At 35.1% G+C, this 21,364-nt stretch overlaps 1 protein-coding gene across 2 annotated transcripts in view; it reads left to right on the plus strand.

Annotated features, from left to right (window-relative positions):
- RIMS1 (regulating synaptic membrane exocytosis 1) overlaps positions 1 to 21,364 on the plus strand; it is a 256,269-nt gene that overhangs the window by 184,190 nt on the left and 50,715 nt on the right. For both annotated transcript variants that reach the window (XM_088137738.1, XM_088137735.1), the window contains one exon: positions 3,668 to 3,780. In XM_088137738.1, coding sequence (XP_087993864.1) covers positions 3,668 to 3,780 — 113 coding nt within the window. The remainder of the gene's footprint in view (positions 1 to 3,667; positions 3,781 to 21,364) is intronic.

A 21,364-nucleotide genomic window follows, 5' to 3' on the forward strand; every position in this document is an offset into this window, starting at 1 on the left:
ACCAAAGATAGTAAAATCCTAGAACCAGAGAGACTCAAAACCCAAAGCCACTCAGTCTTGTCAGGGTTCAGTTGAAGCCTGTTGTTCCCCATCCAGATCCTCATAGCCTCCAGACACCGAGATCACCACTGACTGGAACCACCCTGGAGAACCAACCCCCAATTCTCTGAGTCGCTCCAGAAGGATACCATGGTCAATGGTATCAAAAACCACCAAGAGGCAAGTGGATGGATACACAGCCACCATCCCGCCCATACCAGAGATCATCCAAAAGTGTGACCAATGCTGTTTCTGTACCATACCCAGGTCTGAACCCTGACTGAAAACAATCCAGATAATCCACTTTATCCAAGGTCCTCTGAAGCTGCTGTGCAACCACCTTCTCAATCACCTTCCCCAAAAAGGGGAGATTGGATCCTGGACGAAAGTTGTCCAGTATCGTGGGGTCCAGCAATGCCTTCTTGAGGAGTGGATGAACCAAAGTCTCCTTCAGAGGTGCAGGATCAATCCCCTCAAAGAAGAATTCACCATCACCAGAACCCACCCATACAGCACCCCCTGGGCTGCTTTCACAAGCCAGGAGGGACATAGATCTAGAGATCTGAGCTCACAGTCCTAAGGACCCTGTCCACTTCATCAGGCCCAACAGGTTCAAACTGTTCCCAGATAACTGGGCAAGATTCCACCCTAGATATCTCCCACAGACCTGCAGCAAAGCCAGTGTCCAACTGCGAATGAATCGGAGCGATTTTATCTGACAGATGCTGAGCAGAATCCTCCGCACAACCCTGCAAAAGGTTGTCCAGGCCCCCTGTACTCAAGAGGACCTGCATCACCCAAAACAGGCCTGCAGGGTGGCAATCTGCAGATCCAATAATGGTGGAGGAGTGCTGTTGCTTCGCCACCCTTACTGCCACTTGGTAGGCCTTAATAGTGGCTCTAACCTGTGTTCAGTTCAGTTCATCCTTAGATGAGCCCCAGTGACACTCTAGACATCTCTTCTCTCATTTCATCTCCCTCAGCTCCTCCGTAAACCATGGGGAGTAACAGTCCTCAGGTGGGGAAAGGTCACATAGGTGTGATCTGATCCAAAGCCTCAGCTGACCTTTTATTCCAGGCAACAATCAAGGCTTCATATGGGCTGTGCAGCAGACCAGCAGGAGCAGTCCCCAGCTCCATCTAGAACTCCTCTGGGTCCATCAGTCACCAGGGGTGGACCAATCTAATGGGTCCAGCCTCCTTGCAGTGGATAGTGGCACCAGAGAATCCCATGGTAATCAGGGTGTGATCTGACCATGACAAGGGGGACACCAATAACTCCCCCAGTTGCAGTTCACATAGCCACTGCTCCAACAGGAACACCAGATCATGAGAATATGGGGCTCTGGATGACATGAGATAGACCCATGGCCATCATGGTGGCCATGAACTCCTGAGCCACCTCAGATCCCATTCCCAGGGAAGGCAGATTAAAATCACCCAAGACCATAAGTCTGGGGAACTGCACTGCCAACCCAGAGATGGAATCAAGGAGCTCAGGCAGGGAGGTTGCTATGTAGCAGGGAGGCTAGTACAATGGCAACTGTCCCAACTGATCCCTAGTTCCTGGAGGATCAGTGCCAACTTCTCTACTTCTGACTAGGTTGCTGTTAAATGTACTGCACAACATTTGTTTCTGCCTCATAGATATGAATGTAGTTTTGAATTCACTGCATTCATTCATTCTGGCATGCAGTGCAATCTGTTTCTAATCACCACCCCCATATCCATGATATCTAATCTTCTCTCATATCCTTTGTTCAGTCTTCACTCTCTGAATTATTTATACCATCCAAAGGAATTTGTAGTTAAAATCTGCTTGTGTTTTGTCTTCCCATTATTCTGTTGTATAATGCATTCATATGAAAACTTTCAGAATACCGCAATACTTCAGTGTAAAAACCTGATAATTCAACAAAAGGCATGTTCTTGCATCATACATTTCCCTCATTCTAAATACAGAGAGAAATCTGCACAAAAGTCTATGTTTCTTGTTACTGTAGGAATATCATACAGAGAAAGAACAATGAATGATCTGTCAGGAATTATTTTGGATCTTGGGGAAATAGTTTTCATTCATGCATCAGAAGAAGCATCAGCTTTACCAGGTAGAGCAGACAGGAAACACGACCAGATAAACTAATTCTACTTTATTGTAAAACTACATTAACAAAATCTTGCAAGTCTGAAAATGCAGTTCTCCTGCTTTCTAACTTTACAGCTTGAGAACTTAAGGAGGGTCCCTTCTGAGACTCTTGCTCCGTCCATTATGCAGCTGCAGGCTAAGCTGTCTCTTATCTGACCATTCCCTTGGCAGCATCTCTTCTCCTGGTCTCCCAAGATCTTTCCCACATATCATTACAAGCAAATGATAGTTTTTGATTATATAACCCTATTTAAATGGTCATTTTATTTTTTATAATTTCTCCTTCAGTAATACATTCTATTATCTTTCAAATACTCTGGGGTATTTTTGTGCAGTTCCCTAATAATCTGACACTGAGAATTGCAATATTAAGATAATGACGTCAATGTTTTTAACAGAGCAGTGATTTCAAAAGAGGAAATGTAGAAATGAGATGAGATACATACCATCTGAAAGAATATCCTGGAATCCTATTCTCAGGGATTTCTCACTTGGTGATGTGTGAACATGCTCTAACACTTCATTTATAAAACAGTTGTCCTGTATAATAATATTACTAATTCCACAAAATTGTCCTATGGTTAGCTTTTTATTCATAATACATCTGAAAGAAATATATTAAAGATTCAAGCTGAATAGAAAGCATTACATTTTATTAAAATTATGTTAGCTGTTTGGAATTAAATCTTTGAAATTGTCAGATTGGTCATTCACATACTGAACAATAGTTATGTTTCAAAGAAAGAATCCGAAGGAAAGTTTATAGACAAAGTTCAGACTTAATATGGTGTAGTGGTTAAGGTGCTAGTATAGGAACCAGGAAACTGTGAATGCTAGTGCTCCTTTAGGCACAAAAGCCATCCGGGTGATCTTGGGCCAGACGCTCTGCCTTAGCTCAGCCCACTTCACAGGGTTGTGGTTGTAGGGTAAACAGGAGGCAGGAGCACTTATGTGTATTGCCTTGAGTTGTACAGAATAGAGATGGGATATATAATAACAGCAACAGTAGATTGATTTTCTCACTCACATGCGCATACCTTTCTAACTATGGTTGTGCACATAGTTCTGGAGTAGGCTAGACATTTGAACATAACCAATATTTTATTTCATATCAATTTTACACAAGTTCTGGGCCAGCAATTTATTGTGTCTTTAGATGATTAACCTTCTAAAATAGTATTATCAGATAAAACTTTATTTTCTGTTGATCTGTCATATCTGGACTACAAACATCTGGACAACTATTACATGGCAAGAAAGGATTGTCTATGGTTCGATCTAATGGATTCTGGATTTTTGAAGTCTAGATATGCTAACCCTAATTTTTGGAATGGAATACATATTAAGAAATTATGGCTATATGGATAGTAAGATAGTTTAGTTTATTTTCTTTATTTGAACTTTTTTTTTTTGTATTTGTAATATCTCATTGATTTGGTTGTGCGTGACACCACCCTATTTAATAATAATTTTTTCCTGCAGAATGCGCCAACCGGGAAGTCCCATGCAGTCATCTCCAGCAGATACACCCTTCAGCAGCCGTAGGGGGAGGCAGCTTCCACAAGTTCCCATCAGGAGTGGCAGTATAGAGCAAGGTATCAAAAAACTAGTTTATAGTTCAAAGTCTTAGGTTCATTTTCCTCTCCGTCTCTCTTCTTGTTTTACAAAAACATCTTGGATCTTGCTTAACAGAATCTTCAGGGTTTTGTTGGTTTCTACTGATAAAGCAGGACAATATTAAAAAAATGTATTGTGAACTGGTGGTGATTGCCTAGGTGATAAAAAAGCTCATGTTTTATTTGTACAGATACAGACCAATTATTTGTGGGTTCATTTATTCTTTGTTTTATCCCCAAGATGGTTGGGGATAACTCATTCTATTTATTGACACATCCTGGATTTTGTTTTATTTTTTAGCTGAAGCTAACTAATGGCAATTTGCTGACAGGAATGTGAACAAGGCTATTGCTAATGAAATCCCTTTCTGAGCATGTCAAAATCCAATGAAAATATGGAGAAAGAATGTATTACTGGGTAAAAGACAAGGGAATATAAGAGAACTGCATTTCAGTCCAAGGCTGGCTGTTGAAAGAAAGAGTCCTCTAGTACTAATACCTCTGTCCTATTTAAAACAACATAATTTCTGAAGTGGAACAAAAATCCACAACTATTAGGCTTAAATTAGAAGTCATATACAATGCATTCATATCATTTGTATTTTTTACATTATGTATTTCGTAACTGAAAAAGTAACAATTTTTAGACTTTTTCTTCTGTATATTATATTAATATCCTACATCTTTCTAGATGAAATATGTGTTGAAAATAAGAAGATTTAAATATTCATCCTTTGCCAATATTTGTAATATGTGAGTTGAATTTCCTAATGAAAAACAAATTAGAGACGTCACTGAGGAATTATTAAAGATGCACCAGACTATATCAATAAATGGTTTCCTATCAATTTGTCATTTTATTTTATATATTTGATGCATATGACTTTGGTGTATAATATACATGTGCCTCTTATTTCATATTGTTATTATTTAAGATCTCTTTTTTAAAAACTTTATGGCCTTATGACGTGTGCTTCCTTAGAGTATCAATAACATGGAAACTGCCAAAAAAAAAACCCCACAATTTTCTAGGAAGAGGAGGGAATTTTTTTGTTGATATTCATATATATTTTCTCTCTTAGCATAAGATCATCCATACATACACATGTGTTATATAATTCATATTGTGAAGTAACATTTTCCCAAGTGGGAATTGTCCGTGCAATTTCTCATTACTTGATTATAGGTACAGGAATCACTTGTCTCATCAAATGATGCTTAGAGGATTTTGTTGGTTGGGATCAATTACTTTCAAACTATAAAAGTGGAAAATTTGAGCAATTTCAATAAAAGAGAAAAAAAAAGGCTTCCTAACATGATTGCTTTTACACTTCAGTGCGTTTAATTTCACTTGTTCTCAGGGCTGATTTGTTTCTCTTCACGTTGGTAAAAATTTAATGTGAATCTAGATTTTTTTTCTGGCTATTTTCTGAAAGTACTAATCAATTTATTATATCAAAAGGTGCCATATCTACATAGCTGATTATAATTCAGGGTGAGTCCACATATCTGCCTGGTTCTTTTTCTTTTTCTTTTTCTTGTTCTTGTTCTTTTCCTCTTTTTCTTTTTCTGTTTTTCATGTTCACTAGATATATAGGGTTTCTACTGGAAAAATCTGCTTACTATCTTTAAAGATAGTAAAGAGATGCAGCTTTAAAAAAATTACCTTGGATGGCTTGGAAAATGTTTTGACTTGAGAATTTTGCCCAAATTCTGCCATGTAGTGTTCTTGTCAATCCAGCTGGAAATGTAAAACTGACATTGGTGTGACTTTGGCTATTAAGCTATTTTTCAAAGGGATTGATTCTTGGAACATAACCCTTAACTTCTAAGTATAAAAGCATTCCCCCTAATCTTAGTAGGACAACACAGAATTCTGTGGATTGGTTCCTAAGAATATCTTTGAGGATATGAGCTCACTTCTGAAGTAATCAACCAGCTTCAGTGTAGGTCTGTTAGAAAAAATATATTCATGATCCTAGAAGATAGAGGTTTCAGGACAGCATAAGATATCGATTTAGCATTATACTAGGACTGATGTAAGTCAAAATCAAGCAAAGGGTTAATTGTAAATCCTTAACAGGTTTAGTTGCTTGTAATTTACTATGCAGAGTTTTGTATCTATGGTTTATATCTGCAGATGATTGCAAAAGAATATGTCAGTTTTCTACTTTTATTATGAATTCATATTTTAGTCATCTTAGTATCTATATACCACTAAACATTAAGGAATAATATTATTTATAACTGAAAGTAAACAAACTTTCGTGTAAGTCTTCCATTACATAAAATGAAGAAACTGATTTCTGGCATATGGAATGTCTGCTATTTCTACAAACAAGATGGGATCAAAAGAAATTAGACATTTTTGTAGTATGGAGTATCTGGAACATGCATCAGAAGGAAAAGAATTTGATAGTAATTTAAGAAATGTACAGTATGGTAATTCATAGGTGGTAATACATACTTTTCTTGCAAACACTGAAATTGTAGTAGAATTTAGCAAATTATTCAGTATGACATCTCTCCTTATTTGCCTGTAGCAAATTGAAATATTTCTGTATTTTGGAAAATAATACCTAGTGTTAAAAAAAAAAAAAAAAAGCATACAAAAGTAAGAAGAAGCTTGAGCAAAAAAAAATACAGAGGATATAATGTATACTTGAATATAGAGAAACAGGTCCAGTGAAAATACACAATTACAAAAACACAGATTATGTGATTTGCTTTTATGGACTTCTGGTTATCGTGAACCTGTTGACTAACAGTGACTTTATTAGTGATATCTATGCCAGCTTATAAGTCTCATTTATTTTAGTGGCATTAGGTTGTCAGTATTATGTTTGGATGACAGCCAGTACCTTATCATGGCCTTTCAAACACATCCGTTTTCTCTATAACACTGTTATAAGATAATAACAAAAAAGTCCTCATATATGTTTCTGACTGAATGTAATTAAAAATGTATATATCTGCTGAATTTTCAGTTCCCCTGTGTGGATAATATGTTAACATACTATTTAATATAGTGCAGTCTTTTCTATTAAAATCTGAAAACATGTTCACTATGCATGAATTTAAAGTTTTCATTGAAGCAGATGGTTTTGTTCTACGCAAAGATGAACAAATTTGGAAGAGATATGTTGCAGAAGATCATGTGCCAGCAAGGAAAGAATTAGGACTGTTGTATCCTAAAGAACCATGTCATTTCAGATCTGCAAACATTTATTCTTTGCAGCGTTTAGAATAGATGATCTTTCTGAAAATACAGGGGTTTTTTTCTGGAAAGAATGTAGCAGGCTGGGACTCAGTAAGCTTTTCATCTTTTCTTAACTTCAGTGAAAATGTGCTGAAGAGGGCTGAATTGTATTATTTCTTATGCCTGATCTTTTACCTAACACACCTTGCTTAATTGCAGCATCTGTAAAAAAAATGCATGCCACCCAGGCTGAGAGACAGTCATGGGTCGCAGTAGACAGTACATCTTAAAATAATCATTACATCAACAGCATGATTACATTCTGGGTTGCAAATACTGGTTTTTAATATATATTTCTAAATCATCAGGACATGTTCTTGGCCTCTTTTATGAGGCCAACAATGTCATATTTTTCTTTTTTCAGAATTGAACGTTGTTGTTTGATTTAATAAAGAATGCTATCCATCACATATTAGACAACTGGTTACCAGAAAGACATATACCAGGTGTGTGCGTGTATATTCTATCTATCTGTATCTCATGCTACAACTTAATGTGTATGTATATTTTTATGGTATTCTGCTCATTTATATCTTAAGAATAGTTTAATCAGGTTCAGAGGCAAAAGATAAAACCTAGGATGGTTATATGCTTAAGACAATGTGGAGTCCTTGGTGCTCTCTGAGCTTGGTTGTTTGCTTGCAGACGTTTCATGACCCAACTAGGTAACATCATCAGTGCCCAGGGGCTTAAGACAATATTTGATTCTGCAATATTTGACATTGTATTATGAGTAGTATAATATCAGTATTTGATTTGTGTATACTAGATTGGCTTATTATACAGTGTTTAAAATGCCTGTTAAATCTTGCATAAAAATTATGCCAGCATTCATCCAAGTGCTGTATTAAAGGAAGCATACTCAGTTTTACTCAGATACACAGTATATCTTTAAATAGTAGATTGGGGCTCCATAGGAAAAGGAAGTTGCTAAATAAAATATGTAAAACATTTTGATGGGAAAATATTATGAGATAATAGCTCATTGAAAAGACATAAACTAATAGCTACCCGTCCCTTAAATCTGTTAACGTACACACATTATTGGTTGTATGTGTGACTTTGCTATTCCGTTATTTGCAAAGCAAACTTTTTTTTCACTTCATTGGACTGAGTGCTATTTCTAACACCATCACACAAAAACAATGCAGATCTAATTAAAGTACGATATGTATATATTCTAATTTAAATGGATAAAAAGGAGATAACTGTGTATTGTATGATAATACTACATATTGTTTTTATTTTAGTGTGTGAAAGTCTTAAATGATAAATGATGTGGAAAAAATGGATAGATTCACATCCATAAACTTTCAGCGGTGCTTATGGGCTCATCACGTCAAATACAGCTTTTGAATGACGTTCAAACTTTACAACTTGTAAAATCTATATTCCAGGCCGTGATCCAGCACAATACTAAAAGTGCTGAAGACGGTTAATTTCAGTGAGCTTGAGCGTGCTTACCTTTGTACTGACTCCAGAATTTATAACTTGTCACAATTTTTTTCATCTGTTTCCCCACATTAATTTTCTGCATGTTGCAACAGAGCCTATACTGTTTCTCATTCTCATGTATAACACCATTTTTGTCTAACTTTAAATTGCTGATTTCTTTCTTTTGTTCCCATCATTCCGTGCATTTTATTCATTGAAGAACAAGAGACTCATAGTTCATCATCAAAAGGTAAATATCCATGTCAATTTTACTAACACTACTCATGTTATTTTATCTTTATTCTGCACTAATTTCATATTAATCCATTTCTGTAGGTTACATTCAGTTAAATCGCTGCATTAACCTAAGGTTATTTTACTGACAGGCTGCTACCCACAGTTCAGTAGTTCATCACTGGGGCAACTTCCTCACTATGGGGCAGAGAATGGGAAGAGAGTGCTGTTATCCAAAGTTCCACAATTTTGGAACATTGTAGCCCTTAATTCAGTAGGCTGTAGACATCAAATGGATGAATTCTATGCATTCCAAATGTTTCCATTTTTTCCCTAAAAATGTGGCTTTATTTTTTTAATGATGCTTAGAACCTGCATCATAAGCTTTCAATGCACGTTTCATGCACATAATAAAAGCACATGAAGGGTTCTGTTCTGGGTCATTTCTGCTCTATCCCCATCCTACTGAATAGAACATGTAAAAAAGACGTTTAAAAAGAATTACCTAAATCTATGCAGCTGAATGCACACAAATGCTCTTTTTAATATGCCCAACTGAACATATGTATGTTGGATGTGCCCTACCACATGTTTATTGTAAACATCAAACCTGTATGAAGATGGTCCTCAATTTAACAAATAACAAGATTAACTGTCTCAGATCAGTCATTAGCTGTTTATAAAAAGGGAGAATAGCTAGAATTCCCCTGATCATATAGTACGATCAATCTCCCCAATGCCTTCCAAGTATAGTGAGACTGCAACTCCTCTAATTCTTAGCTGAAGCCCATGATGTTATAGAATTTTAACCTTGCAGTTCCAACATGTTTGGAAGACTCTGGATGATGGGAAACTAATATATATTCAGATGTTTAATGCCTTGTGTCACTTGGGATGCCATAAAAGATGCTGTTCTGAGCTTGTTATGAAATACCTCACCCTCGGGCTCAGCCTATTAATATCTGGATAAACAGATCAAATAATTTCATGATTATTTCCATACAAGATTATTATATTGCAGCATAAAGATTATACTAAGTGAGTTATTAGAAATTTCAGTTAGAAATATGTTCGTTAACAACAACAAGGATAATATCCCAGAGTTAAGTGAACCACCAAGGATGTGAGGAGGTAGGGTTTTATTTTTTGTTAACTTGGGTAGCTGTATTATGTGTAGTTTTTCATATATTCTTTTTTCTATTTCTAAAATTTTTTTGTTCGCTCTTTCTTTAAATTTCTGTAAAATTTGTTAAAAGAAATTTAAAAAAGAAAAGACCTCATTTAAAACCTCATGGACCAGATTCCTTATCGCTACCTTACAGGGGAAAAAAAACTTTTTCTGGTTCCAGCAGGAGCCTTTTCTCTAAAACTAACGTTATTTGATATCCGGGACAATTTTCATCAGGTTTGCAGCATGAGAGAAAAGGGTAATATGTCTCTTTCTTTTGTGTTATGATCCTGATGGAAATTGTCCCTCACCTAATGCTTTTACCTAGTACCTTAAATGTCAGCTATTATTATTACAGCTCCATTATTCCTTATAAAATTCTACCAGTTCCAATTCTTTTTTAACTAATTGTGTATTCCTGGAATTTGCATACAATGGCTTATCATGTTCTACCTAATCTGTAATCTAGAGGATGGAATTATGCTGGTATAATATCTCTGAGGCATGGAGTATCTATTGGCCTGATTTGGATTTTACAGAGTTTAATCTGTGCTGTTATTCAAACCGAGGCAAATTGCCTATGAAAATTGATTTTGCAAAGTTACTATTCCAAAATACATAGATTGTATTCCCTATTCAGGAAAAAAAAAGAGAATAATCTATAGAGAGTATTCTTTCCTGCAATTTCATATTCATCTACTGCTTCAACAGAAGGTGGCTGACTCTATATAGAGCAAGACCTTCTTTTCGCTTTCTAGCCCATTCTCTGAGGACTATTGACTGGGATCTCATGTGGGCTGCTAGCCCACAATTGCCAGAAGAAACCAAAAGACATACATCTACTCCTCTAGGTAAGCCTTATTTAGCACCTTCAAGCATTGGATTCACTTGATTTGAATGGATTTCCCACAGATATTAGCAGAGGAGTGCTTTTCTGCCACTTCCTTGCTGTCTGTTCTAGAATATAGTATGATGAAAACAATACAGTCTGGGAACTTTGGGTTTTTAAACAGCTGCAAAGTCGGAGCAGAAATATAGTGGAAGAGAATGTTCGGCAGCACAACCAATTCTTTTTGAATAATTATAATTAATGTGCTCATGTCCCAGATGGTCAAATTTACAGATCAATTTAATTGCATGGCAAACATGTGAAAATAGACATCCTTCTCTTCCTTCCAGATGTGGTTTTCTTCAGTTACTTATAATTCTTTGTGACTGGGTTATCATCATTTCACTAGACTTGCTTTTCTGAGTCTTTATAAGCTTGTGCTTGTGTCATCAGTGACAGCATCTAGCTGCCATCTTTTGTGTCCACCTCTTTTTCAAATGCCTTGGCTTTTCCAATCGTCAGGATCTCCTACAGTGACTTTTGCTTTTGCACTTTGGGTCCAAAATTAACTTTAGCTTCATTATTAGTGTTTCCAGTTCATCTAATATTGGATGATTGGTTTTTCTTATAGTCCAAAATATTCCCAGCAATTTTGGCCAGCACTACAATTAAAAGGCATAGATTTTCCTTGTTTAATCTTTTTAATGGTTCAGCTTTTGTGGCAGTATTATACTGCCATGGTCTTCACATGTGTATCTTTCTTGCAAATGTGATGGTTCTGCACTTTAATGTTTTGTCAAGATAGTCACAGTCTCTCCCCAAAGTAGCAGATGCTTCTTTATTTTATGGCTACAATCATCATCCCTAGGAAAAGAGAGCCTAGAAAAATAAAGCAGATGAACTTTTGCACTCTTTTTTTCACTTTCAGTGAGAGATTCCTTAAGTCTTCCTTACTTCCTAACTTCAAAGCAGCATATCAGTATATCTGAGGTTGTTGTTTGTTCCAACAATTTTGATTCCAATTTCTATTTCTTCAAGTCCAACATTTCTGATAATATATTCTGCATATAAGTTAAAAAAATAAAATGATAGTATCCATTGATAGTATCCATCCAGGAGTCCATCACTCCTTTTCCAATTTTGAACCATTTAGTTGCTCCATTTTCTATTCTAATGTTCCTTCCTGGCCATCATTACCAATTTTTCAGTAGGCAGATGAAGTGGCTTAGTACATCCAAGTTTTTAAGTGCCAGGTGCTGCTTGTTGGGATCTATTTCTCAGCATATATTCAATCAAAAGCCTTACTACAATCAATAAAGCAAAACCAGACATTTCTACTGAAACTGCCATGTATTTTCCATCAAATGTTATCAATGTGATATTGGGTGCTCCTGACTTTTCTAAATCCAATATGTCCATCTGTATTGTTGAAATCTGGAGCATTATCTTGCTAACATGTAACTGTTCAGTAATTTGAACATTCTTTAGAACTGCCATTTTTTGACAGTGGAAAATAAATTGATCTTCTCTTGTCCTTTGACTGTCACTGTGCTTGTCATTCCTGCATGCAAAGCATAAGCTACACTTTTAACTCTATAATTGCATAAGATTTTTAACAGTTCTGTGTGTATTTTATCAACTGATGCAATTTTGTTGTTTCTAGTATTTAACTTTACAGTCCATAATGTCTGATTCTGGTTTAGTGTTCAAACCTTTGTATATATATATATAGAATTTGGGTTCTTTCCTATAGTCATGCTATCTTTTCTTTATATCCTTTTTCTCCATTAGATCTTTGCCTTCTTTGTCTTTGTAATGCCTATCTTGGCATAAAAGTTTCCCTTGATTTCTCTAATTTTGTTAATAAAGTTCTTATCCTTTAGATTGTCATCTTCAGTTTCTTTGCATTGCTTATTTAGATCTGATTGATTGACTCTTCTTTGTAACTCAGTGTTTAGTTGGACAAAATCTTCTTTGTCTCTGTTGCCTTTTGCTTTCTGCCTTTCTTCAGCTTTTGTCAACATATCAGCATACAGCCATTTTGTCTTCTTTTACTTTTTGCCTTTTGGGATATTTTTGTCACAGATTTCCAGTTCAGAGTTCTTCAGGCACTCTGTTTATCAAATGGAGCACCAGGTCCTATGTATGTGGACTGAATAGAACTTCTCTATCTTTGTTTGCAGAGCATATAGTCAATTTGATTGCAGTGTGGTCCATTCAGTGATCTCTGTGTGTATGTAGTGTCACCTTTTAGGTTGTTGGAAGAAGGTGTTTGCTATGAGCTTTGAATTTTGTTGGTAGAATTCTATTAATATATCGCCTGCTTCAGCGTATACACCAAGACCAAATTTTCAGTTATTCCAGTTGCTATTTTATGTCCAACTGTATAATTCCAGTGTTTCATAACTGGTTGGGGGCTTGTTTTTTGTTTTTTGGGGGCGGCGGGGGATGTTGATAAGGTATTGCAAGTCGCAGTAGAAATGTTCAACATTCATTTCTTCTGCATCTGTGGTTGGAGCATAGATTTAGATCATCATAATGTTGATTGAAATTGGACTTTAGACCCAAATTGAGATCATTCCATCATTTTTTGGGGTTGTATCCAAGCACTGCCTTTGAGATCTGATGTTCCTCTGATGCAAAGCAATCCATTCCATTCTATTGCTAATTCCCAGAATATCATTGTTCAGTCTTGACATTTGTGCTCTGACAACATCAATTTTGCCTTGGTTTATAGTTCTGGCATTTCAGATACCATTGGTTTTCATATCTTTGCAGCACCTAATTTTTCTTTGGTGTCTGGGCACATCAGCAGTTGGATAATCTGTCAGCTTTAGTACAGCCACATCATAAGCACCAGTGCTACTCATATTTGGTCTCTCCTCCTTCCTGGTAGCTTGCTGGAGGGCTCCTCTTCCAGTATCATGCTGGTTGGTTATTAATGTCCGTTTTGTTTTTTTGACAGAAGAATAGATTGGGTTGCCATTTCCTTTTCCAGTGAATCATATTTGGTCCCATCCATCTAGGACCTGCCTGCCATGGATGAACCTTTGGGGAATGTATATTCCAAACATTATAGCTCATGGGGTCATTGGATTGTGCAAGCTGCCCTTGACCACGACAAGATAACAATTTGTGAAAGGCCCATCTAAGTCCCACAGGAGGAAAACTCAAAAAACACTGTTCAAGATTTAATGTTTAGACAGTTAAGAGATCTTAACTCATTGACTTTCTACATTGGTAAGATTAAGGATGAGTGGTCCAATTGTTCTCCCAATTCTTTTTATTATGAAAGACTAAATGGGAAGTATGGTTGAAAGATACTTGTAGAAGAGGCACATCTATTGTGCAATGTTCTTAGACTTTCTGCAGAATTTGTGATGCTCCTGTAAGGACATTTGTGTCATACAATCAATCATTTGGAATCCCCTTCATCCAACTAAAGATCATTCATATCTTGGACTCTCTGTAAGATGTACTGGTTAAAAGTCTTGCCAAATACTCTTTCCTACAAATTATCGCAAGGATCTCCATACACCTTCACATATAGACAGCCTTTAAGGCAAGTAGCTTTAGTTTTCTTTTCAGTTACTTTGGGATTTCTTTTCCAGAACGTATGTTTTATATTGATGATTTCAATATTTTATCTGTTTCTTCCTATAAGAAAAAGCTATTTATAGCCAATATAATACAAAGAAGTGGTTATCATGTCTGTTTTTCAATCTACTCTAATGTAATTATTGACCGCAGAATAGTTCTTTATCTTGAGCTATATGTTAAATCTTTACTATCATTCTCAAGAATTAGTATTGACCATAATGCTACCAATCCTTGGGCAAAGGAATTGCTTTTCTTTGGCTATAAAGAATATTCTAGGCTAGTGTCATTCTTCTTCTCTTAATCATGGCATTCTTAGCAGGACCAAGAAAGTCTCCACTTAAACTAATCAAGACTTATTCCTCTGGAGCTCCTCTTCTCCTACAGTTGGCATCACATGTCACAAGAGGCAAGGCCACTTTCACCATCCATCTAAGCCTCTAGATATTCCTCTAGGAAAGATTACAAAAGGTTTAAAACTAAAATTTAAAAAATCGCTTTAGCAAATGAATTGCTGAGGCAATATTTTGTTATAAACCCTGTTGCAGATTATTCTGTATTAGTTTAAGTAGTTCCAATTTGGGAAGGCTAGTCTTTTGGGGGTGCATGTGACTGTTTTGATATAAACTGGATGTCATTACTGGAATATTTTATTTTTCTGTCTTTCTGCTCAAAAGTACCAAGATCAATGCCTGAAGCAATAAACTACATTACCAAGAAGAAGAAAATATAGTATGTACGATGAATAACAGAAGAGCAAACAGAAAGGTTTGGCCCTAGGGTAGCATACATTTACAGGCATAGTTTGATTATTGCCGAGAAGATGATCACGTAGGAACCAATTGTGTTTCTCCCGGAAGGGAATTATTTAATTGGACTGAAGTAACAGTGGGAATAGGAACAAGGAAGAAAGCAAGAAAAGGCAAGAATAATGAGATAGGATGCTCATCATTCGATATTACATAATAGGGTTTAAAGTTAATAAATCACTTTAAAAGATGAATGATGTATAAGTTGTTTTAATATTATATCTGGTTTTGCTAAACAGTAACTATTTCTATTAAAGTTTCTGGGCACAGGTCCAACAATTCATCAACAATAATACAAATATTTTGAATATGCCTTCCAATTTTTTTAGCAGAATTTTACAGATACGTCTCTTTTTTAATTGCTATCTTTTATTTTTGGATTTGCATATGGAGTTGTATTTCATAGTTACATTATGAGTAGAAATACCATGTGCAAGCCTTAAATAAACTAGGGTTTGCTGGATCCCTCTAAGATTTCCTACGTAGGGATGTCTCCAGTTCCTTGCAGTTCACCTGGAACAACCCTGATACCGAGTCTTTAACCAGGAGGGAAATTTCTAAGCAGCAATTCCCCCCTCCATCCTCTAGGGTCCAGTAAAAAAAAAAAGTTATGAACAGGAAGAACAAATTTACCTGTTGCTTTTAAAAAGCCACCATACAGATAAACAAGCAGTATCACAGAACTACAGGAATAGCTTTAAATAACACTAAGCTATGGAACTTAGTGAATCTCCTTGTGTCCTGCAGAGAGGCTTGCTCAATGCTAGCAGTTCTTCCTTTCTCACACACAATACCAACTCAGCAGTCGAATGGTGCAGTATTTCAGAAACATAGCACATATTTACACAAACCAAGCCTCCGCCTTGCAAAATGCCCAAAACAAAAGCTGCCTCTGCAAAAGGCTCATGTTTAAAATAATGTTATTAAAAGTTTTTAAAAAGAGGTAAAAACTAATACAAACTAATATAAATTAAGGAATAAAAAAGAGAAAGAAATCAAAGAGAAAGAAAAATAGAAAAGAAAGAATAAAGGTACAAAGAAGTGGCTTCCAATTTTCTTTACAGCAGTTATAAATACAATTATAAAGTTACCTCTTTCTCTAAAGTTACATCATGACTCTCCTATAATCTCTCCTGTCTAATCATCAAAACCATAAATCAGAAGTTCATTTTTTTCTGTTTTATGCCAAAAGTCCATAAGGGGTTTCCAGTCGGCAATAACCGTAGATATTGTCTTTTCTCTAATCAAAGAAGTCAGTTTGGCCATCTCAGCAAGTTCCATCATCTTCACCAACCATTCCTCCATTGTAAGTATTGCCAAATCTTTCCATCTTTGTGCACACAGTAATCTCACTACAGTACTACAAAACAAATATACAAAGTTCCATGACTTTTTTCCAACTTTTTGTCCATCAGTCCCCAAGAGGAAGACTTCTGGCTATGTTAACCTTTAAAATCCTCTGAATCCATGTGTGTATTTGAGCCCAACATTTTCTAGCTTTTGTACACGCCCACCAAACATAATAAAATGTCCCTTCTTATTGTTCACATTTCCAACATAAATTTGAAGTCCCTTTATACATTCTAGACCATTTCTCTGGTGACATATTCCAATGATACATCATTTTATAAAAATTCTCTTTAAGATTATAACACAGTATAAATTTCAATCTTTTCAGCCACATATTATCCCATTGTTCCATCTGTATATTATAACCAAAATTTTTGGCCCACTTTATCATACATTCTTTCACTTGTTCTTCTTCTGTTTCAAATTTCAATAAAAGTTTATGCATTTTAGCAATTACATGTTCATCATTTGTACACAATTTTATTTCAAAATCAGTCTTACAATATTCAATACCATAAATTCTTTTGTCTACTTTAAATCTTTCTGATAACTGTAAATAAGAAAACCATTGGCAACCCACTGCCAGCAGTTCTTCTCTTGATTTTATTTTGTATTCCCCTTGACAAAATTCTAGTATCTCATGATAAGTTAGCCCTTTGTGTTTCCCTATTATTTCTCTTCTATAAAATGTGTCTTGTGCTGAGAGCAGCAAAGGTGTTTTTGGACACAACCTGGGTTTAAATCTATTTCATATTCTTAATATGGCATGTCTAACATAATGATTTTTAAAATCCACATTTATCTCGACTTTATCATACCACAAATACCCATGCCACCCAAATCTCAGGTGATGTACTTCTAACTCCAGAAGCCTTCTATTTCTCAACAGCACCCACTCTTTCATCCAAACCAAACAGCAAGCTGCAAAATACAATTTCAAATCAGATAAACCCAATCCTCCTCTTTCCTTTGCATCTTGTAACACCTTATATTTAATTCATGGTTAGATGTATCTTTTTGCCACTGTTTAAATGGTGCATCAGTTGTCAAAACAGGTATTGTCTGAAGCAGAAACATCATTCTAGGCAAGAATTCTTTTTTATCACAGAAATTCTCCCCATAATGGCAGTTGTAGTTTGTCCTATCTTAACATGTCTTTTTAAACTTCATTCCATGTCTTAACATAGTTATTTTGAAATAACATACAATTCGTATTTGTCATAGTGATACCCAGATATTTTACTTTCTTCTCAACCTTAAAATCCATTTTATTCATCAGTTCTGTTTGATCCTCTATTTTCCTGTTTTTTGTTAACATCTTCATCTTCTGTTTATTGATCTTAAAACTGGCTAATGTACCAAATTCTTTTAATTTACCCATTAACATTTCAATTCCCTTTAAAGGAACTTGCAAAACCAACACCAAGTCATTTGCAAAAGCTCTTAACTTCATTCATTTTTAATCTTTACTCCCACAATCCTCAAGCCTTACACCTCTATTCAGTATTTCAAGAACTAAAATGAACAAGAGAGGAGACAGTGGGCATCCCTGTCTGTTCCTTTTCGTATCTCACAAAGCGTTGTTAGATCTCCATGCTTTCTCAGAAAAATTATTATATGCACAAAAGTGGAAAGATTTGACATTACCCACAATGGAGGAATGGGTGGTGAAGAAGATGGAACTTCCTGAGATGGCCAAATTGACATCTTTGATCAGAGAAAAGACATTAGCTAAGTTTAATGCTGACTGAAAACCCCTTATAGACATTTTGTGTGAAACAGAAAAAAAGTGAACTTTTGATATACGGTTTTAATGATTACAAGAAATAATAGATTATAGAAAACAATGAAATTCATGTTGTAATCATAGAGTACGAGGCTAATTTACATTTATACTTATAATTGCTGTAAAGGAAAATCAGAAGTTACTTGTTTACTTTTTCTTTCTTTTTTCCCTATATTTTTGGCTTTAGTTTTCTCTTTCTTTACTACTTTCTTTTCTTTATTCTAAATATTAGTTTCTGTTAGTTTTTATCTTTCTTATTTAAAATTCTAATAAAGTTATTTTTAAAAAATTATTGTGCTTTCTGTGAAGCATAAATTGATCTTACCCATTTTATAAAGTTCTCTCCAAAGTTCGTACCTTCCAAAACTTTGAACAAGAAAGCCCAGTTGAAATTGTCAAAGGCTTTCTCTGTGTCTAAGAAAATCAATGTGGCTTGTTTTTCATCATGTATTCCAAATATTCCAAAATGTCCAACGCATTTCTAATATTGTCTTTTAGGTAAAAAACCACATTGATCCTCATGAATAAATTCTTGCAAAATTATTTTCAGCCAAAATCATTGTAAACAACTTGTAGTCATTATTTAATAATGATATCAGCCTATAGTTAACAAGTCAAATCTTCTCCCTCTTAGGTATTAATGCTATACTGGCCTCTTTCCAACACTCTGACATCCTTCCTCCTGTAAAATAGAGCTCATTGTATTTTATAAAGGTTGTAAAAGTTCATCCTCAAAACATTTATAATAAGAACACGGTAATCCGTCTGGCCCAGGCACCTTTCCTTTTTTATAGCTTCACAGATTTCCCTTATTGTTATAGATCCATTCATAATCTGTTTCTGTTCCTTTGTAATCCTCAGTAAATTTTGTTTCTTTAGGTATTCATCTATTTTCTCCGGAAAAATGTCTTGTCCTTCATACAAGTTGGAATAATACTGATGAAATGCTTTTTGCATAGCCGCATTATCCGTTAATACAGTATTATTATAATACTGTAATTTCAATATTCTTTTCTTTTTCTTTTCGTAGTTTATATGCCAACAATTTCCCTGGTTGGTTTGCAAACTCAAAGTTTTTTTTGCTTTACGTAGTTCATTTTTATTTCCATTTCTCTTACTGTTAACAAAGATAACTGTCATCATAAAAGCTTAATTTGCTGAGAAATACTTACCTTTGGAAATTGCTTTAATCCTTCTTTTCCTTTTACCTCATCCAAAATAGCTTGTTTTCTCTTGCATCTTCTTTTTGAGTTCACTATTGTGTTGTATGAAATAATCTCTGATAAAAGCTTTACTTGCATCCCAAACCATTCTTAAATTATTACCTTTTATTTAAATTATTTTCAAAGAATTCTTTTAATTTCTTTTTACAATCCTCCACTATTGCTTCCTTCTGTAGTAGCATTTCATTCAGTCTTCATCTAAAAGAGCTGGATTTCCTTTTATAAACCAAACTCACAGGATTATGACTGGAAAAAGTCTTTGGTAGTATCTCTACTTATGAACCTTAGTAGCCAAATTCTTCGAAATCCAAATCATATCTATTCTTGAAAAGGATCTGTGTCTTTCAAAAAAAAAAAAAACTCTCTTGAATTGCCATTTTTCTGCCTCCATATATCAACAAGACCTAAATTGTCCATCAAATCAAATAAAACTTTTGGTCATTTGCCTTGAGTAATTTTAATATTTTTCTCAGAAGTTCTATCCAGTTGTGGGTAGATCACTCCATTCCAATCCCCCATCAAACACTAATTTTCATAAGTAAAACCCATTAGTTTCTCCATAGGTTCTTTATCCTAATTTGGGGCATAAATTCCCAGTATCAGAGCCTTAGGCCAATGCAAATTAACTTCCACCCCAACAAATCTACCATGCTTATCAGTCAATACAAGTTCTGGCTTAGCTGGGGGTTTATATACAAAACAACTCAATTTCTTATTTTAGTTCCTACTGAAATAAATTCTTCATCCAAATTTTTATAAATCAAATATTTTATGTCTGGGGGTTTTTTTTAATATATGTCACTTGTAGGCAAATTATATCTTGTTTTAATTTTTTAAAATAATGATTTTTTTTCTCTTTTGAGAGCATTTGGTCCATTTAAATTCCATGTTAAGCATTTGTAATCCATAACCAAGTCAAACATTTAGAAAATTCAATACTTGTAGCACCTAATTCAATAACATCCCTTTCAGTTTCCTGTTGCACCTGTTGAGTTTTTGTGTAGTCTCATCTGACACCCCCATTTGAGTCTCCTCCAATTCTTCTTTAATTTTTTCTAGAAATTCTCTCACCTTCTGGACAGAATTCAGTTGAAACATCCACTGTTTAAAAGTAAAAATCACACCTTCCAATTTGTCCCATCAAAATGGATCTTTTTTTGCTTTAATCTCTCAATTAAAAAAAAGTACTCTTGTCTCTTATACAATATTCTAATAGGAATTTCTTTATGAACAATTACATCTGTATTATCAGTCTACAGTCTTATATTAAAATGCTGCTGCAAAACCTGATCCCTTGTCTTCTTCCTGACAAAGCACACCAAGACATCTCTTGGAACATTTCTTATTCTCACAAACCTTGTATTTATTCTACATACTACATCAATTTCTGCCTCTGTACTCTCCTCATTCCATTTCCAAAAAATTTGCTAAAGCTTTGATAACCTTTTCTCTAATACCATAACCAGAATCCTCTAGAATTACTCTAAATCTTGAACAAAATTCCTTCTCTCTCAGTTCCAGTAGCACCAAATTATCTAAGTCTCTTTTCAGCTCTCTGTTTATAAGTGAGTCTTACTCTCCATAATTTCCACTTTGTTGTTAATTTGTTTTACATCTCCAGACACTTGTTTTACAAGATTTCCATCTTTGTAACTTCTTTCATCTCCTCTTTCATCTATACAAGTCCCTCATCCATTCTTTTTCCAAAAGCTGTCAATTTAGTATGATTCAGATAACTTATTGCCCAATTCCTCAAATATTTTCTGAAGCAAATCTGGTGTAATTCCTCTCTCTGTAGGTTGCTGTAGTGATCCTCTCCTCCCCTTTGCTGTTTTTGCTGTTTTTCTGGTGCTTGCCACTTTAATATTTTAATC

Source organism: Python bivittatus, unplaced genomic scaffold (assembly GCF_059951505.1).
Source record: "Python bivittatus isolate LINGU-HERP-01145 unplaced genomic scaffold, Pbiv_v1 ctg000020_np1212, whole genome shotgun sequence".
In the NCBI taxonomy this organism is placed as follows: domain Eukaryota; kingdom Metazoa; phylum Chordata; class Lepidosauria; order Squamata; family Pythonidae; genus Python; species Python bivittatus.